The 23,937-nt window shown below is 39.1% G+C and overlaps 1 protein-coding gene across 10 annotated transcripts in view; it reads left to right on the top strand.

Annotated features, from left to right (window-relative positions):
• The first annotated feature begins 1,244 nt into the window (after window positions 1-1,244).
• Window positions 1,245-23,937, top strand: part of LCORL (ligand dependent nuclear receptor corepressor like) — a 161,355-nt gene continuing 138,662 nt past the window's right edge. Inside the window, exon 1 of one of the 10 annotated variants that reach the window (XM_045881408.3) lies at window positions 1,245-1,582. In XM_045881408.3, coding sequence (XP_045737364.1) covers window positions 1,432-1,582 — 151 coding nt within the window. In that variant the 5' untranslated portion in view covers window positions 1,245-1,431. Of the gene's footprint in view, window positions 1,583-2,107; window positions 2,632-23,937 lie in introns of those variants that run through there. The other 9 variants (XM_045881419.2, XM_045881413.3, XM_045881414.2 and 6 more) reach the window with 9 other exon arrangements.

Below are 23,937 nucleotides of genomic sequence, written 5' to 3'. Positions count from 1 at the left end.
AAGGGAGGGTGAAACTGAATGCATAGGAGTTTCCAAGAAGAGTAAAGCATATTTCCCAAAGACTTGTGCATAAATTTCCACTAATACACAGTACTTCCCAGCAAACTTTGGGAGTCTTAGCTTTGGCTTGACACCTGCACATATACAGAAATCCATGCACTCTGGTGCAGAAATGAAAAAAATGTCATTGGAGTTTATATCCAATCAAAAGTTTTCACACACACACACAAAAAGAAAGACAGAAAGAAAGAAAGAAAAAGTTTTCCCTCTCTCTGAAGAAGAAATATTTTCTCTAGCACAGCGTAGAATTTATTTCATCACGTTTGTGAAGTGCTAAATCCCGTGCCACCCACTGTACGAAGGTCATGAAAGTGAGAGATGCCAATATACGGACGTCTCAATGGGTCGCTGTCCTACAGGAGCTTACATTTTGCGGAGCATAACAGTTTCTTTTTTTGGAGTTTTCACTCAGCCACACCCAATCCCCCGGTAAACAATTTTCAATGAAAAACCCCTCATCTTTTCCCTAATCCTTGCAAATATTCTCGCTTTCCTAGATCTCTTCACCCTGGAAACTGAAGTCACTGTGGGATCTCTCTCTGGATATATGGCAGTTATTTCTGATGCAGCCGAATGGCCGGCTTGATCTTTCCCTGCGGTGGCGGGATGACAGTGACCCCCAAAGTTTCCAGCACTTAAGGCACAAAGAGCAGCCTGAACCCTAAAAGGGCAGACAACTCTGGCGGTTTCCACCGCTCTTCTTATCGAGGAGCCCAGGGAAGCTAAGGCGACTGGGTCAGATTCGGCGACGCGGGCTACGCAGTCCTGTGCTCAGCGAGTTGGAAGCTAAGCGCACAAGCTGCACAGCGCAAAGAAGTCAAGGCCAGTCTGCAAGCCCACTGTGAGAGAACTGGTGAGTGCCCATTCCTGCTGGACTACAAGGACCGGCATGCATCGCGTAGCGGCGGCAAGCTCCGCTCCGGGGCCCCGGCGCAACGGAGCCTGGGAAGTGAAGTCTCCGGGCGGCCCGAGTCCCGTCGCGAAATCAGAAGGGAGGCGTTGCTAGTCCGCTCCACGCCGGTTTCTGGCCGGGCTCCGAGCCTCTCGCTCCCGCTCAGGATTTTCGCGGGCGGCGGCGGGAGCAGTATGGCTTGCTTGAGTAAACTCCGGGGGGAGGAGGGAGCTGGGAGTGGATGGGGAGGCGGGGTCAGCGGAAGCTGCAGGTTGCTTCCTTCTCCTCACGCTCCCTCCCCGCCTCTCCCTGAGGGAGCGGTGGGAGGGGGAGGGAAGGGCATAGGGAAGGTAGTGACACGTGTCAATCAACCCCCCCTCCGGGGGGCGCGCGCTCCGGGGCTCGCGCCGAGGGCTCGCGCCCCTGCCTCGTGCCTGCGCCGCTCGTATGTAAATGAGGGCGCGTGACGCGGGACGCAGATGGACAAGGGAAGAGAGAGAATGGCCGCTGCCGCCGCCGCTGCTGCCGCCGCCGCCGCCGCTCAGTGCCGGAGCCCTCGGTGCGCGGCGGAGAGGAGAGGATTCCGGCGGGAACTCGACTCTTGGCGCCACCGCCTCATGCACTGTGTAGGTAAGAGAGACACGGGCCGGAGCCCCGGCTCCGCGCGGCGACGGCTGCCGCAGCCCGAGGAGTTTGTGGCTGAGGGGGTTAGTTGAATCTCCCGTTCGGGTCAGTTCAATGGGGGAGCGCGATGGGAGCGGCGGCGGCGCGGCGGCTCCGGCGCTCGCCTTTTGTCTGGGGGCTTCTCGCCCGGCGCGGTTCGCGCTCCTTCCCTTCTCAGCTCTTGGGCTTCTCAGGAACTGTTAGTTCGGACCCGCTCGCTGAGCCCCCGAGGAAACCGCTCGCTCGCGCTCTCCCCGAAACTCCGCGGCGCCCCTCGCAGCCCGCCGTCCACCCTGTCGGGGGGCAGGCAGCGGCCCGGTGGGTCGGCCTTGGGACAGAGGGGAGCCGGCTGGCAGGGCCGGCGGGAGGAAGGCGGGCTGGTCCGCGCCCCCGCCGGGCGCACACACACCCCCTTCTCGCCGCCGGGGGCCGGGCTGGCGGACGCGGCCGAGTTCCCGGGGACTGGGACCGGGCGACCCCCCGGCGCTCGCGGGGCGGGGGTCGCGGGTGGGCCGGCGGGGGGCGAGGGGCAGCGGGGGCGTCGCCCGAGGGGCGGGGGCACCCAACTCTGCCCTCTCGCGCTCGGCGGCGGCGGCGCTGTGTGTACCCCTTTAAGGAGGAGCTGCTCGAGCGCTGACGGTTGGGATTTGAAGTTCTTCCTCCCTCTTTGGAAGTCTGGACGGATGGGGGGTGTTGCCATGACGACGGCACCCTCCCCCCCTCCCCCCCTCCTTTTCCCCTCGCGGACGCCGGGACGACTCTGGTCTTCTTGTACTGTCATGTGATGGACCCTTCCCTGCACATACACGCACATCGCCCTCCCCACCTCCCATCCCCGTTCTCCTGCAATTCCGTCTTCCCTTTTGGTGGGGTCGGAATCGTTTTGCTACAAACTTCTGGGCTTGGGGCTGTCATTCTGCGGGTTGCTCGGGGTGGCAGGAGATTGTGGGAACCCCCCACCGTGCCGCGGTCGCTTTTTTGGTCTGAGACGTGTGCGAGGAGCTGTTACCCAGCAGGTTGGTTTAGCGGGCGCAGAAGGGACTGTGAGGGTTATGGGATGGGGTGTGTTGTGCCTGTTTGCTTTGGAAGGGGGTTGTGGGTTGGAGAGTAGGAATAGAGGTAGAAAGGAAGGTTGCATTGTCTTAAGGAGTGGATGGGTAGCAGTAGCAGTTTGCTCGACTGGCGATTAAATCTTGGCTTTTGGAGTTGAGGAGTAAGTACCTTACTGCCTTAAGAAAACAACTCTCTTACCTTGTTTCCATCTGTTCTTGCGCCACCTCGCGCCCCTTTTCCCCACACCCCCCGCAGATTTGTTTGGTTAGCGCCTGAAGATCTTTCTTGTTTTTCCCTAGTGAAAAGGAGACCGTGGTAGAATAAACTAGTACAGCTTCAGCTTAGAAATGTGCACTGCAGAATACGGTGGATATAGGAAAATGTACAAGAAGGAAACTTGCTCCGACTAGGAGCATTTAAGTTCACTTTAAGCGGTAAACTGTTTTACCCTTATAAAATATATTTTGGTCTTATTTAAGGAAATATTTTGGGAAATAGCTTTAGTCAAGTATTTATAAGTGATTTTAGTTCTTAGAAAAAGTGAAAAAAAAAATTAAAACCCTCAGGGTATTCTTTTATAAAAATGTTAAGCCAAGTGTTGCTAGTGCTTCCTGAATACAAAATGGACCCATTTTTATAATTGCTTACGTAAAGATCTCTTCCACTGACAACCTGTTTAGAAATTGTGGAGTTCCTTTGGTGGGAATCAGGCAGGATGACAGCATTGAAACACTGGCTCACGATATAATTGTGTTAAGTTTTACCGAGGCACACAGTGATTTGTACATGTCTTCGGTCAGTTTTTATGTTTTGGAATACTTTAGGGTTTTTCCCTTTTCTTCTTGTTTAGATACATTAAGTATGGCTCTGTATCACAAAAATATGTGTAGTTTTGAAAAATAGTCAAATTTTAAACACGATATTGGATTTGATGGAAAAAGGGATTTAGAGTATCTTTCTGCCTTACCTACTAAGACACACAAGATTGGAAGACATTGAAAATTGAGTTGATGTGGTATGTCTAACATGCAATCTCCAAATTATATTTTTAATGTAATGTATAACTGTACTGTATTTGAGAGGACATTTTTTCCTGGGCTTTAACTATATTTGAGAGTTGTTTCCCATAGTCCCAGCCAGGAGACCTAGTAAAACCCATCTCATACTTTGTTTTTGTCATTATTTTTACATAAACATTAAAACTCTTTTAAACAGGATATACACTTGTTGATTGTTTTTTTTTTCAGTATTGTATATGCGAAGCACTTATTCATAGTGTGAATTAGGATTAAATGTAGTTTGTGTGATTATCTTAAATTACCTTTTGCTGTTAACGTGCTTATATTCAATACTTAACTTTGTAAACATATTTACAAAAAAGCCCAAATCTTTTTCCTTTTGCATGTGTGTGAATATTTATATGTGTATTTATATATATATAATATATGTTTATATTTCTGTATTGAATATATTCAGTGCTCTTATTGCTTGAAATCATTTTCATAAATTATACTTTCTATAATTTGGAAAAGAAAATGATCCAAAAGTCTTATGAGACAAATTGTAAGCAATGTCCTAGGCTCATACAGCAAATTAGTATTGAGCCGGTAGTGAAGTTTTAAATCTCAATTCTTAGCCCAAGTTTTTAAAGTAATCTGATTTTTTTTATAACTCATATAATATTCTAATTTCATAAGGGAAAAAGTTCATTTTAGTTGTCATGACTGCTGGTGGTTAGCTAAGATGCTTAACTCTTGATAAGGAAAGTGATGTTTGCTTTTTCTCTATTTGTGGAACTCATGTCTTTAGGTTAAATTTGTGACTACTCTGACTTATTCTGGTTTTTCTTTTTTACAGTTTAATTGAAAAGTTGTTCTACAAACTCTTATGTCCTAATTAATAGCTGTTTATAATGTGCTTTTTATAATTTATTTTTCTATAATCATCCTATACAGTGCTGTAATTTTGAGTATGCTCAGCTAACAAATGTTTGCATGCTTATTGGATATAGTAAATAGTATCCTAGTACTCAGTATGACATCGAGTGATAACGGATAAAGTCTTGGGTCTTATGGAATATATAATGCAGTTAGTATCTGGTAAGTCATTAAATTTAAAACAAAGTAAAGTCAAGCATAAAAGAAATGCATTAGCATATTTTAAAATATTACCAGGTCTTATATAGTCTATTAGGATATTCAGTCTGGGAGATAGGCCAAGTTTTTTGTTTTTCTACTTTTTGCTAATTTTTAATTTTGATAAAATTTCAAATTTATAAGAAAAGTTGGAAGAATAGTACAAGGAATTCCTACGTACCCTTACCCACATTCACCAGTTGTATTACATTATGCAGCACTTATCATTCTGGCCTTGTATCTGTATTTTTCTGAACCATTTGAGGATACTTTAGTGACATCATACCTCTCCACCCTTAAATTCTTCAGTGTATATTTCCTAAAACCAAGGACGTTATCTTACCTAACCACAGTGTAAATTATTAAAACCAGGAGATTTAAAAATGACATAATACTATTATCTATTTCATAATCCATGCTCAATTTTTATCTCTTTTATCTATAAGCTCCCCCTACCTCCTAGTCCTGGATCATGTATTGCATTTGGTAGTACTATCTCTTTAGTCTCTCTTAATCAGGAACACTTCCTCAGCCTTTCTTGTTTTTCTTGACCTTGACATTTTTTAAAAGTACAGTATGGTTATTTTGTAGAATGTCCCTAATTTGAATTTGTCTGTTGTTTTCTCATGACTAGATTGCTTATACATATTTGGCAGAATACCTCTAAAGAGATGTTCTCTCTTTATCAGTACATCATATCTTGAGGTTCATGATGTTGGTTTGTCCCGATATTGGTGATGCTGGCTTTGAAAATTTGGTTAAGGTGGTATTCTCCATATTTCTCCCTGAAAGTTATTATTTATCCTTTTGTAATTAATAATGTAATTTGTGGGAAAATATTTTGAGGAACAGGATATTAACATAGTCTCACCAATATTTCGTCCACAAGTTTTAATATCCATTCATGATTTTCCAACTTCGTCATTCCTTCTCTAATTAGTACTTGGTATTCTGTCATAAAGCAATCTTTCCTATCTCCTCCATTATTTATTTATTTATCCAGTTATTTTTATCAGCATGAACTCATGGATTCTTTATTTAATGGTTAAATCCATTACTGTCATTACTTTGATTCCCAGATTGTCTCAGGTTTGGTCTTTGGGAGCCTCATCAAGCTGGTTCCAATGTTTTTTGACAAGTCTCACCTCTTACAACCCCTCTCACCCTCATCTCTCAAATGACTTTTTGAACACTTCCTTCCTGCCAAAACAAGATATTCCAGGTTCATCTTGTACTTAACCTGTCCCAGCCCCGACATAAACCATTTCTCCAAAGAACCCTCCATTCTTTTTTAGTGGAGAATAGATTTAGATACCAAAACTGAACAGTAGGTTTCAGAACTTTTTGTTGTTGTTGCTGTTGTTTAATTATTTATTTGAGATCGAGAATGAGATAGAGAGTGAGCAAGAGAGCAGTAGCAGGAGAGCAGAGGGAGAGGGGGAAGCAGGCTCCCCTCCGAGGAGGGAGTCGGACGCGGGGCTCGATCCCAGAACCCTGGGACCATGACCCCAGCCAAAGGCAGACGCCCAACCGACTAAGCCACCCAGGTGCCCCAGGACTGTTTTTAAACCCTATTTTTTCTGATGCAGAAGCTAATACTCAGTGTAACTGATTTGCCTAAGGTTGCAACAACAAAACAAAATGGCAAAGATTTGATTAGAATCATTCTATAAACTCCAGTTTCTTTTCTACATACCAGTGTTGTCCAGTAGAAATACAATGGGAGCCAAATATTTTATTTAAAATTTTATGGTAGCCACATTTGAAAAGCACATTTTTTAGGCCAATATCCTCAAAATATTTTAACATTAATCCATACAAAAATTATTAATGAGTTAGTTTACATTCTTTTTTTAAATATTAAATTTCTGAAGTTAGGCATTTTATACATTTAGCACATCTTAATTTGAACTAGCCGCATTTCAGGTGCTTAATAGCCACATGTGGCCAGGTGGCTACCTCATTGGACAATATAGTTCTATAGTATAGTAGCTCCAGCCAACTCTTGATACCATGGTACCACTTACTTCAAATGTGCTGATAATAACCAAACCCACAACTTAATTTATCTTTCTCCAGATCTTTTATTTGTATAGAAAATACTGCAAATAAATAGGCTCTGGAGCTAGACTACCTGTGTTTGAAGCCTAGTGTTACCACTTACCAATATGGACAAGTTACTTAACCTCCCTATACTTCAGTTTCTTATCTGTAAATTGGTTTGAGAATTAGTTATGTTGATATATGTTAATATGTGTCTACCATATAGAAGGCATTCCATAAATAGTATTATTATTAGTGATTTACAGAGGTTATTAGCAGCTTTGAGCTTTATGTTTTTGCCAATAAATTCTTTCTGGTGGGAATGCTGATAAACAATAAAAGGATCATGAGGCATATTAGAGGAAAAGAGAGTGAGGGCTTGCATGATCAATATTCCAGGGTTATTTTAGAGCCACAGAGTCAGTTTTATTTTTTTATTTTTTTAAAAGATTTATTTATTTATTTGACAGAGAGAGACACAGCGAGAGAGGGAACACAAGCAGGGGAAGTGAAAGAGGGAGAAGCAGGCTCCCCGCCTAGCAGAGAGCCCGATGCGGGGCTCTATCCCAGGACCCTGGGATCATGACCTGAGCCGAAGGCAGACGCTTAACGACTGAGCCACCCAGGTGCCCCAAGAGTCAGAGTTTTAGAATCACAGTATATCACTTAGCATAATCCTGTCTTTTCATATATGGGGAGATCAGAAGAATGATGCCTTCCTACATTCTAAGGAATCTTTTGGCTTTGGAGTACCTGAATACAAGAAATTAGTTTAAATTCATTTTAAAAATCTGTATCATACTAGATCATCTGCATTGCTGGTTTTATTGTGTTTCAGTCTAGCTTATAATCTATATTAAGTCATTATTTGGAATACCTATTTTGGTTTTTTAGTTTACAAAGCAGTAGCATCTCCCATTTGTCTTTCTTCATCAAGTAAAAACTCATAATCATATTCAATTAGTTGATCATAGTTTACCAGACTGCTTTTCCCCCATTTGTCTAGCTGCTTCTTTACAGCCCATACATTTTCATCTGCTTTTACTTCTCTTTTGTACACATTGCCCCAAATTCCCGACTATCTTTTTAGTTATATCTTCTACCCTGCATCCTCAGTCACTTTTAAAAATCAATTATAACCTAGAGTCTTTTCTATTTATTGAAAAACAAGTCTGAGACCTTTCTTCATTCAGATTGGCCAGTTCTTTTCTGATGTGTATGTGCAGGGTGTGTATGTAGGAAGTAACTTCAGTAGTCTTCATATTTAAGTAGTCAGCCATTTAGGGACAAGGGACTGGGTCTTCACAAGTGATAGAAAGGACTAAGAATTGAGAGAATATGGTTTTTTTCTTGGCTTTAATCATTATAGCCTTTGGCACAAGTCATTTATCTGTAAACTAGGATAATATCTGTCCTCATATGTTCACTCTTTTTTGTTTTTGGGAAAGGTTTGTAATACTTATATAGTAGTGGTTTCTGGCTGAAGATATAAATTAAGGTATTAGGTATAAATTAAGGCATTAGCAGCATAAAGAATATAACTTAAATCCATGGAAATGGATGAGATCACCTAGGGGTAAAGGATAGTATAAGTAGAAGGGAGTAGAGTACCCTATACCATGCCTTAAGAAATCTTAACATTCTTTGGGCAGAAGAAGGGGAGCCTCAAAGTAAGTCCACTGAACTTTTACACTAAAAAGTAAGGCAATTAGCTATAAGTAGGAAAACCAGGAGGTAGTAGTATCACCAAATCTAAGGAGAGGAGTGTTACAATAAGAAAAGATTGTTACATGTTGTTGAGATGTTAAGTACCTTCAAACAGGGAAGTATACATTGTTTTTGGCAACATGTAGGTTCTAGGTGACATTAACTGGTAATTTCAGCACTGTGGTGGGGAAGGAAGCCATATTGTAATAGACTAGAAAATAATTAAGATGTATATAAGAGGAGATAACATTTGTAGTAGACTACTCATTTGAGAAGCTACATTTTGAGGAAAAACAGATAAATGAAGCAGTAATTGGAAGAACCTGGGGTTTAGGGATGTTTGTTGGTTTGGTGAGAGATAACCATTATGGGGAATGCTTTTTTGAATCAATAATTGATGATTACTTTTTATATTATTTGAGACTTGAATGCAGCAAGATACTGAGACAGATAAATAGAATGGGCTGGGTTTGACTCACTGAATGTGAACTATAAAAGTATCTCTTGGGGCACCCCAGTGGCTCAGTCGGTTAAGCAGACGTCTGCCTTTGGCTCAGGTCATGATCCCAGGGTCCTGGGATTGAGTCCCACATCAGGCTCCTTGCTCAGCGGGGGAGCCTGCTTCTCCCTCTCCCTCTGCCTCTCCCCCTGCTTGTGTACTCTCCTCTCTCTCTGTGTCAAATAAATAAAATCTTTAAAAAAAAATAAAAATATCTCTTTTTTCTTCAAAAAATATTTTCCTAATTAAGTTCATCACTAAGATATGTGCAGAATTAGTGTGTCACACAATTTAAAGGAATGATTTTTTTTCCACTTAATTTACTGTTGTCAGTTAATCATCAAATATCGTGAGTCCTACTGTGTGCCAGTTGATGGGGTGTGATTCTGTGTTTCTTCCTTACTGGGTTCTGAACTGGAAATAGACTTAGGAATCAGAGATTAAAATACTAACTTTTTAAACAGTAGGTAGTATGGAAGAACATGGCTTGGAATTGAGACCAAATCAGACTTCTTTACTCCCTGTCCTGAACTGAACTTACCAACCTATCAAAGATAGAGCAGCCAGCAGGGAACTCTGTGCCTGGTAGAGCTTGGTAAGTTTATCATGTGATTTGCTTATTGGTAGGTATGACCATCTAGGCGGAGTGAGACGGAGGCTTGCCATGCATGAAGAATGACCTTTAAAAACATTAATTCATCCCACTAGGAACAACTATCAAGATGTTGCCAATATTAGTCATTCCTCTTTGCTTTGGGAGGCCTGAATAAAGGGTAGAGAAAAGGGCAGAAGCTTCTTTCAAAATACTTCCCCTAACCATGTGGAAATTGTTGGGAGAGGTGGGGACTGTGGGTGGGTAAAAAGCTTATTGTATACACTAGGAATAGGGCTTAGACTTTGCTTTTATTAAAGCACTGACAGTTATCAGGAATGTTAAGTATTAGAGCTCGTATAATAGAAAGAAGAGGGAGCAGTTAATTTTGATTTGAAATGATGAGGCTTCCAGAGATTGAGTGAAAGCAGGAGTTGGCAAACTTTTTTTTTAAATATTCATTATGCTGTACTTTTCATCTCCTGACTTATTTTATAACTAGAGGGTTATACTTCTTAATCCCCTTTACCTATTTTGCCCATCCTTGCACCTACCTCCCCTCTGGCAATAACCAGTTCTCTGTATTTAAGGGTCTGGGTTTTTTTGTTTGTTTATGTTTGTTTGTTTTGTTTTTTCGATTCCTCATATAAGTGAAATCATGTGGTACTTGTCTTTCTCTGACTTACTTCACTTAGCATAATATCCTCTAGGCCCATCAGTGTTGTTGCAAATGGTAAGATTTCATTTTTTTATGACAGAGTAATATTCTAGTGTGTGTGTGTGTGTGTGTGTGTGTGTGTGTGTGTGAGACATCTTCATCCATCCATCAATGGACACTTGGATTGGCTGTTGTAAATAATGCTGCAATAAACATAGGGATGCATATATCTTTTTGAATTAGTGTTTTTGTTTTCTTTGGGTAAATACCCAGTGGTGGAATTACTGGATCATATGGTGTTTCTATTTTTAGTTTTTTGAGGAACCTCCGTACTGTTTTCCACAGTGGCTGCACCATGTTACGTTTCAGGCGATAGTGCCTAAGCATTCTCTTACTCCATATCCTCTCCAGCACTTGTTATTTCTTTTTCTTTCTTTCTCTTCTTTTTTTTTTTTTATTAACACGTAATGTATTATTTGTTTCAGAGGTACAGGTCTGTGATTCATCAGTCTTACACAATTCACAGTGCTCACCATAGCACATACCCTCCCCACTGTCCATCACCTGGCCACCCCATCCCTCTGTTATTTCTTGTCTTTTTGCTACTAGCCATTCTGACTGTGAGGTAATATCTCATTGTAGTTTAATATGCATTCCCCTGATGATTAGTGATGCTAAGCATCTTTTCTTGTGTCTGTTGGCCATCTGTATGTCTTCTTTGGAAAAATGTTTATTCAGGTAATCTACCCATTTTTTAATTGGATTTTTTTTGGGGGGGGGTGTTGAGTTGTTTATGTTCCATATATATTTTGGATTTTAACCCCTTATCAGATATATCATTTGCAAATATCTTCTCCCATTCAGTAGGTTGGTTTTTTTGTTTTGTTGATAAGGTTTCCGGTGCTGTACAAAAGCTTTTTTGTAAAGTGTGGGATAATAAATTTGGTCTCTGTACAACTACTCAACTTTACTGTTAAAGTGCAAAAGCAATATATAAATGAATGAACATGGCTGTATTCCAGTAAAAAATTATTTACAAAAATAGCCAGATGTGGCCTACAGATCATAGTTCACTTATCCCTAAGTTAAATGATCCAGCAGGAGAGTAGGGTGGAGGGAACATGCAGAAGGGTAGTATAAGCAAAAGTATAGAAGTCTAAATAATGATATATTCTGAAAATATTCAGCATTCTAGTGTCATTGGAGTATAAGGTGGGAGTAGGGAGTGGGACTGGAAGTAAAAATTATGGCCTCTATAAGGAAGAAATGATTAGTCTTGAGGTTTGTTTTTTTTTAACGGGTAATAAGCATGATCAGATAAGTTGGCTTATGTTCATTTTGAACATCTGTTGGTTCAGGTTTGAGGGGGTTTTTTTGTTTGTAATAGTTTTAAGAAGCTCAAATTGAAGCAGCCCTTTTAAGTCAAAACTGGGAAAATGAGCAATCTCCACTTCACTATATTAATTAAGATGTTGGATAGCTGAATCACAAATGGCACCCTTCTTTTCTGCCTGGGGTCTGAGCAACTTGAAAAATAAGGAAAAAGATGGGAGCCAAAATATCACTTCTGCTGATGAGACCAGAATAGAGGAAGAGCTTGGTGGGAGAGTCATATGGTCTGGCATTGGCCAACTTATCCACCTAGTCCTAGGCTTACTAGGAAAGCAGAGCAAAATATGAGTTCTCTGCAGGTATGTTTTCCCAATAGTTCACTCCCAAGGGGAAAGGAAGCAGAACTTAGCTCTGTCTACTCAATTATTCCTTACAAAATCACCAATCAGATCATGCAGTTAGTTCACTTCCCTAGGGGTGAAAAGAGGCTCATATTGTGCTTGTGAAGAATCCTTCCTCATGGAAACAAGGAGCAAGGAAAAGGTGTTATTCCTCCAACAATCCAGGCTTTTTTGCAGTTATATCTGTAGGTAAGTTCAACTGTTATTATACTGAAAAGTCAAAATTCATATTCTGGATATTTAAAGAAATATTTAATTCTAGTGTTTGAAACAACCATATTTCTTAAACTCTTTTTTAATGAACTAGATTTTCTACCTGTGTAAGATACTTAAATAAAATCCATGTTTGGTGAAAAAGGAAAGACAATACTAACTTCTTTATCAAGTGACTTTAAATTTAGAAAGAATAGAGCACTATTTTTTTTAAGTGAAAACAGATACTTTGATAAATTATGCTTTTAATCAGCTCTGATTATGGGTGCTTATGTAGTTTATTGACTGGTATCTCTTTCTTTAAAATGTTATCAATTCTTCTTCATCCTCTTCCTCTTCCTCTTCTGAACAATTCAGTAGTAAAACCATCAGGTGGGACCAAGCAAGGGTAGGTGTCTACACTGGATGGGATATGTGGTAGACAGAGGAGTGGAATGTCAGAGGCTGACAGGAATAAGGAGGGTCCCGATGTGGGTTGATGGAGTTTCAAGAGGTGAGGAGTAATGTGCCTAGAAGGGCATGCTGGTGCAAGTTGTCAGAGTCCCAGCAGGGTATCTGTGAAGAATAGTAGACTTGGTATGAGGGAGGGTTGGTTGTTCTATTAAGGGTTGTCCAGACCTGAACAGGGTAAGAGGATAAAGAGGGCATCTGCTTGGAGGTGGGGTGGGAAAGAAAGGCATCCGTGTAGGAGAGTAGCCTGATGTGGGTGTATTGAGGCTCAGTTGGATGAGGAGGGAGTTGATGCATAGAAACATTCCAGTGTAAGATGTCAGAGCCTGAGGGTGGGGAGAGGAAGGCATCCCAATGGAGGTCAGCTCAGTATAGGTAGGATGTTAGAGCCTGAGCAGCTGGAGGATATTCTTGTAGGGGCGTGCCAGGCATGAGGAATAGGGGCCTGAACAAAGTGAGGAAGTTATGTACACGGAGGAGGCGTGAGGGTAGGCGTGAGAAGGGTGAGGAAAGTATCCCTGTAGGGAAGGGGAGACAGCCACAATTGGAGATTGGTTATACACAGGGAGACTGGTCAAAAAAATAAATATTAAAGATAATGGGAGCCAGGCCTCTCACTGTCTGAGAAGGGAGTTTCAAAAATGGAATTGGAGAGGGGCGCCTGGATGGCTCAGTCGTTAAGCGTCTGCCTTCGGCTCAGGTCATGATCCCAGGGTCCTGGGATCGAGCCCCGCATCGGGCTCCCTGCTCTGCGGGAAGCCTGCTACTCCCCCTCCCACTCCCCCTGCTTGTGTTCCCTCTCTCGCTGTGTCTCTCTCTGTCAAATAAATAAATAAAATCTTTAAAAAAAAAAAAAAAGGAATTGGAGAAAACTAGAAAGTTCTCTGTGTTGGACTGGAAATGAGATATTGGTGTGAACTCATGGTTTTCATTATATATAGATTAGAAATGTAGTAAATGTGTGTGTATAGATACACACTTATGCCCTATTGTTCACTGAGAAGGGGCCTAAGAGCAGTGACAGTCCAATAACATTGTACATAATGTATCATTGTTAATTTCCTGATTTTAATGGTTATATTCCTAAGAGAATGCTTTTGTAGGAATTACTTGTTAAAGAATTCAAGGGTGGTGGGACATGATGTAGGCCGTTTACTCTCAAATAGTTGGAAAAATAAAAGTTTGTATCGTACTTAAAACATTCTCTATAAATTTAAAATTGTTACAGGAGCGCCTGGGTGGCTCATTTGGTTAAGTGTCTGACTTCGGCTAAGGTCATGGTATCAGGGTTCTGGGATCAAGCCCTGCATCAGGATCCCTGTTCAGTAGGGAGTCTGCTTATCCCATTGCCTCTCCCTCTGTTCTCTCTGTTTCTCTATCTCTCTCAAATAAATAAAATCTTTAAAATAAATACAGTTGTTACAAAGTAAAAGTAAGTATTTAAAAGCAATGTTATGAGTCAAAATATTACATTCTCTTGAATTAATCGCTTTCAGCCCTTAAAAAACCACACAGTAATATATAAATTGTCTTACAGGTTTTTCAACACTAAGAATTGCCTTTTGAAATAATGATAGCTAATATCTGTGAGTGCTTACCATGTGTCATATACTATGTGTATGTGTATTAATCACATTCAGTTTTCACATGTGAAATAATACAATTTTTATCTTCATTTTACCGATTAGAAAACTGAGGCTTAGAGAAGCTGCCCAAGACTTTCCATGTAGGAAATATGAAGGTAGAGTTCACATCCAGGTCTTTATTACTCTCTTGGTCAAACCTGGTTAAAAAATTAACAGGTCTGATCCTTCCTAATCAGATAGTTGTGTCTAAAGCTTTAGTAAGATAGTGCTGTTTTCTCTTTGATTTCAGAACCCTGAGTTTCAAGGGTAGGGAAAAGGTTCTAGACCACCTCAGCACTTGGTTCTTGGTGAGAGAATAAGAGAGAATAGGGCCTTCTGTTATTTAAATACACATATCTGAATTAAAGGTTCTATTAAGGTAGATTAATTAGAAATAACATACCCAAATTTCTTTCTTTGTCATCTATTGGGAATAGCGGGTGGTAAGAGCATGGAGTTAGTGGGGCAAGGATTTTCCCCAGCACAGATTGTCAGTGTTTTTAGTCTGGATATAAAGTTGTTCTCTATCCCAGTTCCAAGAATGATGACCATCTCCTTTCCATCTCTTTTGAACTTTTCCAAAGAATGGTAAATGATCAAATAGAAGATAGCTAATGACAATTTATCATTACATTTTAATTCCCCTTTGCTTCTGTTCCCCTATACTCATTTAGAGTATAGGAAAATAGTGCCTGGTAAGTTTTTGTTGTTGTTGTTAAACACACCAACATTATGACATCAGCCTAATCATTACCTATATTTTCTCCTTTGCCATATTACTTGACCTTTTAATATTTCCGCTCTGGCATCAGTATAACTTACAAATGGGATAGAATATCCCTATGAGTGAGTATACATTAGCTTATTTATCTAACTTATCTTACTAAGTTATCTTCTTTATCTTCACTCTTCTCATCAGTCTGAACCCACAGATCCTTTCATCCTCTGTTACAGAGTTTTTGCTGACCCTCTCATTCTTTAGACCCATTCTAAAATTGCCCCTTTATTTTATATCAGGAATAATAGGATTTTCAGTGTTGAAGGAAGCATGGTCCTCTGCTATGATCCTGTTGTACATCTCTTCCTCATAATTTTTTTTCAGTAAGTATTTACAGGGTCAGGCATTGTGTTAGGGGACTCAGATGCATTAAATTGTTTTCATGAAGCACAGGCTTGTAGATTACACAAGGTTTTTTTACTGTAATAAATGCTGTAATAGAAGCATTTAGAATATTAACGTTGTGATATAAAGGAGGAGAGTGATCAGGTTTCCTTGTATTTGTCCAATGGTCATAGGATGATTGTGGGATATGAGAAAAGAGAAAGAGAAGATGAATCATGAAGAAACTTCTAAGTGGAATATAATAGTAATATTATTGTTATTTTTAATTATTTTACTTTGGATTAGGCATTAAATGCTTACACTCGAGTTCATTTGATTTTCACAACAGTTATATAAATAAGAACTATTTTTATCGTCCCCATTAAATAACTCATAGGTAGTGGAAAACCACTGATGGGTTTTAAGCATGGGAGTGACGTAGGTTCATTTGTGGTTTTATAAGATTATTCTGCCCATAGAGTAATAGGGGAATAGGACAGGCAAATCAACCAGGGAGACGTCAAGATAGTCCAACCAAGAGGATCTTGGGGATCCTCTTGGATCTGAATTAAGAGTAGTAGTAATGGAGGATTATGAGGATCTGAAATAAGAGTAGTAGTAATGGAGGAGAAGGAAAAATTCAAAAGATATGATGCATTACAGTCAACAGATTTTAGATCTTGATGAGCCATGGGCATACAAAAAAAAAGGAAGAATAGAGAAAATTATTTTCAGGCTTCTTTTAGGAGGCCTAGTTGGATTGTGAGACAGTTATCCAGGATAGGATATAGAGCAGCATATTTTTCATATTTCACAGTTCAGAGGCTCCTACTTCTGCTGCAGGAATGATGTGGTGCCTGTACATTCTTGTTTTTTTAACATTTGAAGGCCTAGAGGTGGCTTTAGGCCTTGATTATTATTGTGTGTGTGGTATTTTGTTTTTTCCCTCCTAAATTTGATTCCTCATTATCTGTCAGGAAAATTTAGCCTAGATAGACTGAGTAATTTTATGTTGTAATTGTATGTTGTTTGTTAATAATTTATAATAAACATAATTTGGAAAGACTGTCTCAGATCGGTTTTCCCTAATTGTGTCGAAGTTGCTAGAGTGTAACATGGTTCACTGTAGGTTTTAGACCCCCATAGCTTTGACATAATGATTCCATCTTTAAACAAAATCCCAAACACTTCCTTTACCTTCATTTTCTCTATGTCCTCCCAGTTACTAACCTATCTCAATATTTGATTTACTTGATCTTTCTTTACTTACTTGTATGTCTTTCAGATATCCTAAATATAGCATACCTAAAACTGAACTCTTTTTTTTTTAAGATTTATTTATGAGAGGGAGAGAGAGAGAGAGCGCGCTAGAGCAAGCATGCACAAGCAGAGGGAGGGGAAGAGGGAGAGAGAGAATCTTAAGCAGACTCCCTGCCTAGTGCAGTGTCCAATGGGGGCTGGATCCCACAACCCTGAGATCATGACCTGAGCCGAAATCAAAAGTCAGACGCTCAACAGACTAAGCCACCCAGATGCCCCTAAAACTGAACTCTTGATCTCCCTCTGTTTTAAAGATTTTATTTATTTATTTGAGAGAGAGAGAGAATGAGAGACAGAGACCATGAGAGGGAGGAAGGTCAGAGGGAGAAGCAGACTCCCTGCCGAGCGGGGAGCCCGATGCGGGACTCGATCCCGGGACTCCAGGATCATGACCTGAGCCGAAGGCAGTCGCTTAACCAGCTGAGCCACCCAGGCGCCCCTACAGTTCTCTGTTTTAGACCAACCCTATGCAAACCATGATTACTCTTTCTTTGTGGAAATCAAAAGTAACCTTCCCAGGAGAATATTTGAAAACTTGGGCATAATTTATAAAAATTATTATGGGAAATTTTAAGTATGTACAAAAGTAGAAGAAAGCATAATGAATTTCCATATTCCTTTGATCTAGCTTTAACAGTATTACAAATTCTGGCCTAATTTTTAATATTAAAGAAAAATTTCTTTTAAAAATTTATTTATCCACTTGTGAGAGAGAGAAAGAGAGAATGAACAAGCAGGGGGGCAGAGGGAAAAGGAGAGAGAATCCCAAGCAGACTCTACACTGAGTGCGGAGCCCTACATGGGGCTCGATCCTACCACCATGAGATCACAACCTGAGCTGAAACCAAGAGTCAGATGCTTAACCAACTATGCTGCCCAGGTGCCCCTAATATTAAAATTTTTAATCAAAACAAAACATTTTATATATTGGTTGTCTGAATGCTGTAATCCATTTCTTTTTTTTTTTTTTTTAAGATTTTGTTTATTTGAGAGAACAAGTGGGGAGGAAGGGGAGAGGGAGAAGCACAGTCCCCACTGGAGCAGGGAGGCTGATGGGGGACTTGATCCCAGGACCCTAGGATCATGACCTGAGCTAAAGGCAGATGCTTAACTGACTGAGCCATCCAGGTGCCCCCATTTCTTGTTCTAATATGAATAATCCCAGATTACACATTTTGTGCAAGTAATTGTGAATTTATGTAAGAGTTGTGGAAAATATGATATATATGACATCTTACCGCCTGCTTTTAGGCTTAATATTAAACTATTTTTGGTTGTATATGCTTTGGTTATGAGCCAAAAAAAATTTAGAACCCAGAAGCTTACTCTCTTTTTCTCTATTTTTCTTTCTGTCATACTTTTTCTTTCTTACCCTCTTTTTCCCTTTCTTTTTTTTTTTTTTTTTTTAAAGATTTTATTTATTTATTTGCGAGAGAGAATGAGAGACAGAGAGCACGAGAGGGAGGAGGGTCAGAGGGAGAAGCAGACTCCCCGCTGAGCAGGGAGCCCGATGCGGGAGTCGATCCCAGGACTCCAGGATCATGACCTGAGCCGAAGGCAGTCGCTTAACCAACTGAGCCACCCAGGCGCCCTCTTTTTCCCTTTCTTCCTCCCATCTTTATCCTCTGTGTTTTCAATAGCTCTAAAAACCAGTAAGAAACCATTGCTGCTTATGTCTTGGATCTGTCTGACATTTTCTGTTCATCAAGCAAACCAAAGAAGGTACTGCTTATTAATAGACTCATTGAATATGCTGAAGAGCAGTTCATTGTTTTTTAATCTTGTAGAGCCACTGAATTAACAGTGATCTAGCTAATATGTCAAAATCCCTCAGAGCACTCATCTTACTTGGTTGTTGTTGAAATGACAATAACTTATTAAATTGTTTTCACATTAGTGTTATAATATATGTCAACACTCATGATAATTTAGTGCTTATGTCTTGAGTGTTTATTAAAAGAACCACAGCAAATTAATTTATGGCTTAGAAAATCTGAACTTTATGAGATTTAGATGGAGATATATAGATATTCACCTATGTGTATAACTTGTTGTTAGTGGTAAAAATTGTCATGATTCCAGGGGACTTAAAAAAATGTGTTTTTAGTTTAATTTTAATGAACAGGATGTCCTGTTGCCATTTGTGTGCTTAAAGTTACAATTATATAAAGAATATTAAATCGAGATTTTTGTAGTAAATTGTAAATTTAGAGTACCTTTTATTCTAGGTGGCCAGTTAACCGTGTTGTACAAATTGTTACATACTGATTTTCAAATCAGTGATTTTTTTGTTGTTTTTGTTCTTCCTTTCTCTGTAGTGGACCTCTCTGCAATATTTGTTGACAGTCTCTTTCTTCTTGATATCTTTTTTGTCTTTTTCTTTTTTTTAAAGCTTCACATCTTTCCTTGGATAATTTTCCTAAACTCAAACATGATCACATGATTCTTTGTGTAAAAAACTTCATTGGTTTTCTGTCAACCTTAGGATAAAGTCTAAATTCATAACCTGGCTTGGAAAGCCCAGTGTAACCTGCTGCCTCTATACTACCTTACCCTTTTTGTCATTCTGCCTTGGGTACTACCATCAATCAGCTGCATCAGTAGCTCAGTAGTAGTAGTATAGAAATAATGGCAGCTAACATTTATTGATTATAAATACTTGTACCAGGTATGTACTTTATATTTATTCTATCCCTCCTCATTATAACTTTGAGTATTGATATTGTAGTTAGCATTTTACAGAGGAGTCACACTGAACTACTTTGGGGTTCTCAGACATTGTACCTCTGGACTTTTGCATATTTGTTTTCTCCTTTTGGATTACCAATAGTTGCTATTCACTGCTTCTTTTTACAAACTTTTTAAAAAGTATAACTACATAGAGGGGCGCCTGGGTGGCTCATTTGTTAGGCAACTGCCTTCGGCTCAGGCCATGATCCCAGGGTCCTGGGATCAAGCCCCACATCTGGCTCCCTGCTTGGCGGGAAGCCTGCTTCTCCCTCTCCCACTCCCCCTGCTTGTGTTCCTGCTCTCGCTCTCTCTCTCTGTCAAATAAATAAATAAAATCTTAAAAAAAAAAAAAAAAAGTGTAACTACATAGAAAAAAGTATATAGACTATAAACTTCAGTGAACAAAATGAACATACTCGTGCAACCACCACCAGATCAAGAAATGGAACCCCTGCCCAAGAAGTTCCCTCATAACCTCTCCCTGTAACTAATCTCACCTCCCTCCTCAAATATAATTTTCTGACAACTTAATACCATGGATTATTTTTGCCTGTTATTAGGAAACTGTTTAAATGGAATTATATAGCATTTATATTTTTGTGTCTAGCTTCTTAAACTCAACATTCTATCTGTAAGATCCATTCATGTAGTTGCCTTCAGATACAGTTTATTCCTTTTCATTGCCCTATAATATCCTGATATATAAATATGTATAACATTCATCTTTTCTCATTTTGAAGGATAATTGGGTTGTTTCCAGTTTGCATTATTTCAAACAGTACAGTTAACATTCTTATACATTATACATTTTTTTTTAAAGATTTTATTTATTTGAGAGAGAGTGATAGAGCATGAGCAGGGTAGAGGGGCAGAGGGAGAGGGAGAAGCAGACTCCCTGCTGAGCAGGGAGCCTGATGCGGGGCTTGATCCCAGGACTCCGGGATCGTGACCTGAGCCAAAGGTAGACACTTAACCAGCTGAGCCACCCAGGTGCCCCACATTATATATTTTTAATTTTGGTTCAACTCCTGGATTATTTTTCTACCTCATCTTAGCTGACTAGATTTCACTTTTCCCAAGAAGCCTTTCTTAGCCTCTCCAGGTTTGGATTTGGTACCCTTTTCTGTGCACTGATATCACTGTCACCTTCCTCTATCATAAACATTTATTTATATATAACACCACGTTCAAAGTATGTGTGTGTGTGCACTCAAAAGTGTGTGTGCTGTGTGCAAAGAAAATCCATGTTTTCTCTTTCCCTGTCTTTTTGGTACTCGCTGAGTACTTAAATAATTGTTGAGTGAATGCGTTTTTTCAGTATATTCACCCTTCCATTGCTAAAAAAATAAATATAAACATAAATCTAATGGAAATTGAATAATACAATTAATACTCTTTGCCTTTGTTTTATTCTCTTTAGATATGCAGTTACTTTAAAATAATAAAGTTATGTTAAAATTGCTAATTTGTCAGGTATCTGTGTTGTCCCTTTTGTACTTTTGTTCATACAGCTATTTGTGTAAAGTATTTTTGGGAAATGTTTTTTATCACTCATAGCATATTTAATAACCCCATTTGTGACAAGTAATATTATTTTTCCTTTGAGGGTGGTCTTGAGTTTTGTAAATAGCCAGAAGACATTTGGAGCCAAGACAGGACTTTGATGAATGATAAACTGTATCAACAGTGAGTTAAGATTTCAAGGAATATAGACTCTCCTCTCCTGCCCCCTTCCCCTTATGGGCTTAAAAACCTATTTCTTTTTACAGAATTAAGTCACTAAATTCAAGTAGAGTTAAGCCACTGAGATAAGCCGGAGTTTATAGTATATTTTGCTTTTGATCAAAGTTTCTTGTCCCTTAAAAACTGGTTTCTTTTGCAAGTTACTTATGTCATACTTGAGTATCATTTATTTGGAAGAGTGTTTGCTTTTCATCTTGTATTTATCTTCTCTGATGTTAAAATTAACATCTTTGCTTTAACTACCATGCTCATTACTAACACTCGTTTCTCCCCTCCCCTGATTAAATAATAATGATAGTATACCTTTTGCTATTTTATTTCTCCCACTTTCTCTTAGACTTCAGCTCTCTAGTCTTGCTCATCTCACACATTTTATGTAATATTTATTGATCTTGTTTGTTGCTTTGCCTTTCTTCCCCACTAAACTGTCTTTAAGGCAAGTGTCTATTAGGAGTTTAACAAAAATGTTTTTTGAAAAAAATGAAGACTTTGTCACTGTTTTAGTCTTCTCTAAAATACTATCATTTGCAACAAATGTTTTTATATTAGTCACCTTATTATTTTAAACTTCTATCTCTTTATTGAAATAGTATTAAGTATCGATGGTCCCTCTTTCTCTTGACAGCTCTCCTCTGTCAGCCATGAAATTCAACTACATTATTATTTTTTAAACAGGGCTTGAACTCATGACCCTGAGACCAAGATCCAGACGCTTAACCATTTGAGCCACCCAAGTGCCCCTCAACTACATTTTATTATTATTATTATTTTTAAAGATTTTATTTATTTGACAGAGAGAGTGAGCGAGCACAAGCAAGGGGAGCAGCAGAGGGAGAAGCAGACTCCCTGCTGAGTAGGTAGCCCGATGTGGGACTTGATCCCGGGACCCTGGGATCATGACCTGAGCTGAAGGCAGATGCTTAACTGACTGAGCCACCCAGGTGCCCCTCAACTACATTTTATTAGAGGAATCACTATGACAGATCCTAGAGATAATACCACAAAGGCAATAATGTTGTAATTTAATTATGATGAAGTTATGTAAAATGAGGTGGGAGAATAGGTAGAGGTTAGATCAGAGAAGGCCATGTATGCTCTTTTAGAACATCTGTAATTTATCCTATAAGGAGTAGGGACCAAAGAGTTTTAAGTAGAGTTAATAAAGTCTTATGCTCTTTTAAATTGTGAAAGTTGATTAGAATAATGATTCTGATATCTATTATAAGAGCCTTAGTAATCAGAGAGTTACTCCAATAAACTTAACGTTTTCTGTATTGCTGAGAATAATGTTCGATAGAGGTGAATCTTTAAGGTAACAGTTTCACTGTTTGGAATTATAAATTTTTTTTCAATTTGTGAATTGTATCAGGCCTCCAGAAAATTTACAGTGTAGTATTATGTATATCCAAGTACCTTCCATCTTAAAGAAATAAAACATGACAGATGAAATTGAAATTCTCATCTATCGTTTGCCTGTCCTATTCCCTTTCCATCTTCCTGGACGTATATATTTTTCTCTTGCTTCTTCTTTAAAGCATTCATAGTCTACTTTCTACAAATGATTTCAAAGTGAGAGTCAGATATACTTTATGTACAAAGGTGTCTTTCGTAAAAGTTACACATTGAATTTTTCTGTGCTGAATTATTTTAAATGCTCCATAAACCTTCTTATTTAAATTATTGTAAGTTTCTTCCTAGAGCATATTATTACCCCATATTTTGTCTTTTCATTTGTATATAAATCTAGTTTCACCTATTAGTCTTGATTAAAATCAGACATCAATGCTATAAATTATGAATATTCTAGTATTATAACTATAAAAATAATTTACAAACAGTAAAAGATAAAGGGAAATAATATGGACACACAGTGGTCAGAATATATTTCCTGAGTTTGTCCATATATTCTCAAGTAGGTGTAAAGTGTATTGCAGATACCTGTGTGTATTTCTAGTTTGCGAATAGTGTTTAGCTTTTGTTTATTGCTTTACATTTCACTAAAAATTGTATACAAATTGACTCTGTACTGGGATATATGAGTTTTATTAAATGTTTGATTATAATAAGTAAATCTTCAACATATGAAGTGTTGATAATATTCCAAGTCTTACAGAAGAAAGATTAGTGATTTAGGTAAGTTAGGTCATTTTTCCAAGATCATATAGCTGATAGGATGGGAAGTCTGGGACTCCAACCTGGATCTTAACTCCATATCCATTATCATCGTGTATTTATGAGAGGGCAAAACAGACTCAGATATAAAAATTAGGGAATGCTAATAGTTTTAATGAGAGGATGAGATCACTTTCCCCAGCAGTGACTAAAAAGCATTTAAATTCAGTGAAATAATTATTATAGTATCAAATCAAGTGTGTTTAAGCCTTGTACAGTGTAACCATTTATTTTGTACATGTGCTTATTCCTCGGTAATTCTTTATGACTAGTTTGATTTACACTTGTTGCATAAATGTAAATCAGAGAAAGAGGTGGATAATTAAGATATTCTTTGGGTTTTTCTTTTTTAGTGTATATTCAGACATATTGACCCAGTTTTCCTAACCCTGAGTTTTGAACCAACCTTGGCACTATTGACGTTTTGGGCTGGACAATTCCTTGTTGTGGAGTTTTGTCCTGTGCATTGTAGGACATTTAGTAGCATCCTTGATTTTAGTAGATACCACTGGTTCCAATTATATGCTCATGTTTGGAGATTAGGGAG

The sequence above is a fragment of the Mirounga angustirostris genome, unplaced genomic scaffold (genome assembly GCF_029215605.1).
Source record: "Mirounga angustirostris isolate CCGP_5_RB_7025 unplaced genomic scaffold, mMirAng1.0.hap1 SCAF_2, whole genome shotgun sequence".
Taxonomy (NCBI): Eukaryota; Metazoa; Chordata; class Mammalia; order Carnivora; family Phocidae; genus Mirounga; species Mirounga angustirostris.
The sequence above is the reverse complement of the archived record's forward strand: the minus strand, read 5'-3'. Positions and strand labels throughout refer to the sequence as shown.